The 4,762-nt window shown below is 44.5% G+C and overlaps 2 protein-coding genes across 15 annotated transcripts in view; one reads left to right on the forward strand and one right to left on the reverse strand.

The window, feature by feature from the left end:
* The window catches only part of golga2 (golgin A2), a 14,343-nt gene extending 11,944 nt beyond the window's left edge, over positions 1–2,399 (forward strand). For all 6 annotated transcript variants that reach the window (XM_019879599.1, XM_019879601.1, XM_019879598.1 and 3 more), the window contains 2 exons: positions 672–861; positions 1,027–2,399. In XM_019879599.1, the coding sequence (XP_019735158.1) occupies positions 672–861; positions 1,027–1,268 (432 nt within the window). In that variant the 3' untranslated portion in view covers positions 1,269–2,399. The remainder of the gene's footprint in view (positions 1–671; positions 862–1,026) is intronic.
* A 955-nt stretch (positions 2,400–3,354) lies between these two features.
* Positions 3,355–4,762, reverse strand: part of dnm1a (dynamin 1a) — a 36,257-nt gene continuing 34,849 nt past the window's right edge. For all 9 annotated transcript variants that reach the window (XM_019879612.1, XM_019879606.1, XM_019879610.1 and 6 more), the window contains one exon: positions 3,355–4,751. Coding sequence is in view for 2 of the 9 variants with exons in the window: in XM_019879614.1 (XP_019735173.1) it covers positions 4,733–4,751 (19 nt within the window). In the remaining 7 variants the exon portion in view is untranslated. The remainder of the gene's footprint in view (positions 4,752–4,762) is intronic.

Here is a 4,762-nt window from a genome sequence, read left to right on the forward strand (position 1 = left end):
TGAGAGAAGATGCATTTTTATCGTGTGATTTTTTTTTTTTTTTTTTTTTTTAAATCTCGAACACTAGCAGTTGGGTCTCTGGAATGCCTGCCCACTCTAGCTGAACGATTTTTTTCAAATAACTTTTATGTGATTGTTTTTTTTTTTTTCAAGGTCCTCTTTCTCTGTGTGTGTGAAAAACTCACACACAATTAGATATTAAATTATACTGTATTATATAGAATAAAGCTAAGTCGTGTAAAAATGTGCCCAGAAGGAGAAGGAGTGCCGGTGGAAGTTCATCAGGCGTTACAGATGGCAATGGAGAAGCTCCAAGAGCGCTTCACCTCACTCATGCAGGAGAAGGCTGACCTGAAGGAGCGCGTGGAGGAGTTGGAGCACCGTTGCATCCAGCTCTCCGGCGAGACAGACACCATCGGTGAGGGGGGAGGATGCGTTCTGGCGCCAACGTGGGACACGACAAGCGAAACTCACCAAACGTTGTTGCCACTTTGATTTTCAGGAGAGTACATTGCCCTGTACCAGAACCAAAGGGCCATCATGAAGCAGAAGCACCAGGAGAAGGAACAATACATCAGCATGCTGGCTCAGGACAAAGAAGAGATGAAGGTACTGACGAGAACCTCTCCTCGGCAGTGACCACATGTCCGATATAACACCCTGCCCCTCAGGCTAAGCTGGCAGAGCTGCAGGACCTGGTCATGAGGCTGGTGGCGGAGCGGAATGACTGGTATGGCAAATATGCCAGTGTCGTCGGTGGCGTGGCTTCGGCGAACCCCGACCTTCTTCCTGTTGGCGAGGACCACCGTCACCCCGAACTCCAAGCACACGGTGACGACCTCAGTGCTGCCAGCGGAGCAGGTGAGCTCAAGGGGCTTCACAGGCAAGCGCCAGATCAACGTCGTCCTTCCAAATCCATGTTGGTGTTGTTTGTTTGGACCAATGACATGATGAAGCATTTCTTTTACCGGGCAGCAAAAGATGGGCTTTACGCACACGGCTCTGATGGACTCTCTATGTTCCTAGAAACCATGGAGATCATTCCCCTTTCCGAGCCCACCGCTGGCCAGGAAGCACCATCGCATCACAGCCCGCCCCCTGCGGAGCCCAAGGAGGACGGCACGGCGCAGCAGATCATGCAGCTGCTGCAGGAGATCCAGAACCCGCAGGGGCTACCGCGGCCGCCCCCATTCATGGGCGAGAACCCCTGCATCCCCTTCTTCTACCGTCCCGACGAGCAGGATGAGGTGAAGATCCTGGTTGTGTGAAACTGCAACGCCGCTCATCCGTCTATTTAGCAGCATCCAAAATGGCCGCCGCCCCCTTTTCCGTACGCTCAAGTGCAATAACAGGCCCTCGCATCTCCTTACTTATGACACATCAGGTTTGAATGTATTACTTATCAAAAAACTGGAGTGTGCGTGTTTGTATGTGCGAATGTGAGGCGGAGTCTGAGAGATGACGAGCTCATAGAAATGAATTGCACTAAAACGGTTTGTACAAAGCGTCAAGATGACGGACCCTATGACGCCTCTGCAGCCGAGGGTGCCATTTTGAAGGAAATAAGTAGGATGGATGGAAAAGTTCTAGTTACAAATTCACTCCCAAGGAATTTACCAAAATAGTTTCTGTCATCCATCATGACCTGAATTGCTCATATTGTACCAGGCAGCCATGAAAATCCTTTCCCATCATCAAAGGAACGTTGCGCCACTTCCTTGTTCCTCCTTTTTCCTTTGGTCATTCTGTTACTTTCCTTCCAAATACGCCACCGTTTGACATCCTTCTCTGACGGCAGTTGTTCAACTATATCAGGGGTGTCTGAACTTCAACCGGCGGCCATTAGTAGCCTGCCGCAATGTAAACTATTGTGATGGATTGATTTTTAGCTTGTTTAACAAATTGAAGTTGGAGAATTTCAAAGTGGCCCTTAGAAATCTTCATCCTCAATTTGTCTCTATGTGGTCCTCTGAGTAAAACTTGTGTGCACCCCGAGAGAGAGAGAAAAAGAGAGAGGGTGGTTTCCCTTTACGCTGTTACTTTATGATAGAATGTGAGGAAGAGGGAGAGCAGTGATCATACAGGTTGAGTGGTGTGTGTATATACTGTAAGTGTGTGTATCATATTGTATATTATTGTGGCTGGGTGTGTGTATGTGCAGATGGACATGGTTAGTGACAGACAGGCTGACATTTAATACAAAGAATGATTAAAAGAAGAGAGGAAATATACTATTTATTATTATTCTTATTTGGAATGATTTCATGTCTCAACCAATCAGTTTTTGATGTTTAATTAGGAGTGAGTGTTGAGAATGAAGGAAGTGACCTGATTTGTTGGCCTTGATTACCTCCCCCCTCCCACCCCCGCCTCTATTGAATAAAACTGATTGAGCAACATCATGTGGATACATTTTATTTTCTACTACCAGTGTTCTTACATATTTATGGTGAAGAAGGATACCACCGTTCTGTGGAATTATAAATGTGTAAAAACATCTACCATAATTTGGCCCTGTACAAATTAATTCTAACGTGTGTGTCTAATGTCGAATTATCACACTGTAATGCATACATTTTTCCACTAGATGAAGCTATTGCACACTCGTCCACTTGGCTTCCACATAACTTCCAGAATTCATGTATGATCATCAAATTACATTTGGTCAAAAAATAACTTAATTATATACAAGTTAATGTTTCTGTATATTGTGAATGTATTATTTGATATTTTACCGGGACAAAAAATGTTTCCAACTCTGGAATGATCCAACCTTTAATTAGTAGTAGTCATTCTACCAGCAGTAATAAATAATTGTGTTAGTATCCTATAAAACTAACTTGGGACCACAAGAAAACAGGCACACCGGATCTCTTGTCAGTACACTGCAGTTTATTTCTACACGTGAGCAATGTCATCATCCTGCAGGGTGCGATCATGGTTGCGTCCATAGTAACAGTACATCGCCCCGACCTTGTTGCACGGGCGCAGGAACGAGAGGGAAATAAAACAACAAAATCTCTCTGCTCCACCACAGTAACAAACATCCTGCCAAATTCCATATACACACATCACTCTAATATGGTTTTAAATAAAATACGAATAAACTTCACATTGCACGGCTTCTTATAGCAGGGCTGCTCAAACTGATGATCCCTGGTGCAAAATGGCAACCGGGTCAGATTTATTTTGTGTGGTGGGTTGGGTGGGGAACACGTATACAGAATAACAGTGAAGATATGTCTCATGTTAAATGATATTTTTTTTGCAAATCACTGGTAAGAGTGCACGTTTTTGTAGGTGTGAAATACACAGGAGTTGAATGAGGAAAGGGGCGGGTGGCCTTTATTTATTGATTGATTGATTGATGACATCACCGGTTCGAAGGGCTCCAAAAACACGCCACAGCACAATTGAGAGTAAACCAAACAGAAGGAGAATCGTGTACATGGAATTCATCCTCTCACTCACCCCCGTGACCACTGACAACAAAAAAAAAAGCAGAAAAAGAAAAGTGGTAGATCATCAATTGTTTTAAGATATTAAGAAGGGTTTACACAGGAGGAGGGGTCTCAGCACAGAAACATGCTACCATATTGCACTTTTTATTTCTATCCCGCCTTGATAAGGTAACAGTTTCATTTATTCACCTGAGGGTCATAAATGGTGCTTAACGTGATGGGGGAGGGAGGGAGAAGGGACTTCCTGCATTGCATAGCTTCTGTGCAAGAGATGTGGAGTGAGTGAATGATGGATGAATGATGAAGTGATGAAAAAAAGAAGAAAGGGTGTGAGGCGTCTTCGAGAGTTTGAACAGTGCCTCTTTGTCGGCGGCGTGCTGTGCAGAACGAGAAGAGAGCGTGTCAAACGATAAATATGGTCAGAGGAGGTCATGCAAGGTGACGTCATAGTCCACGTCATCCATTCATACGAGAGTCCAAGCCAGCATCACGTGTGACTTCGGCAAACCTTCACCTCCAGGAGGAACTCTGCAATTGTTTTGCTTTTTCTTTGGCTTTTGTGTGTGTGTGTGTGTGTGTGTGTGTGTGTGTGTGTGTGTGTTACCAGTGAAGGCCAAAAGGAAAAGAGTGACGATAACCATATAACCAGAAATGGAGCTTCTGGTGACCTAGTCTGACATACACAATGTAACTTTGTACCAAGTAGACGCTAACATAATTAGCATGTAGCCACATAATAGTAAAACGGCTAACGTGAAAATGACAGAAGCTACACTGACTAACTGTGTTGAAACCGTGCATTTTTTTGTCCATTTCACAAACAAAATGTATATTTCATATAAATATCAGCATAGCAACAGAAGCAAAAGATTTTTATGCTGCTGCTAAATTTGTAAAATGCCACTGAGTGGCAGTATCTCTCTGGTGAAATACCTCCCTGTCCCCTCCCTATTCTATCCGGAATTTCCCGTCCTCCGATGAGTGAGTAGTTTTGCTTTATTTTAGTGCCATCACTTTTTATGCGCGTATGACAACTTCCTTGCTAAAAAATATCACCCGGATCATACACATTATATATCTGAAGGGTCATGCAGTATGTTAAAATGTGCGTTTGTGTTGTTGACAGGTGGCGCTATTTGAGGGTTGGAGGTAGTTGGAGGAGGATGGAGCCACCACCACTGCAGAAGAAAGGAAGGTGGCGCCGTCGGCCCGAAGAGAAGAGATGGAAGAAGGAGAAGAAGGAGGAGGAGCTTGGAGGTCTAGTGCGTCGGTTAAGGTGGGGGTCTCCGACTGTTGGGGGG

Source organism: Hippocampus comes, unplaced genomic scaffold (genome assembly GCF_001891065.2).
Source record: "Hippocampus comes isolate QL1 unplaced genomic scaffold, H_comes_QL1_v1.1 scaffold183, whole genome shotgun sequence".
Classification (NCBI taxonomy): Eukaryota; Metazoa; Chordata; class Actinopteri; order Syngnathiformes; family Syngnathidae; genus Hippocampus; species Hippocampus comes.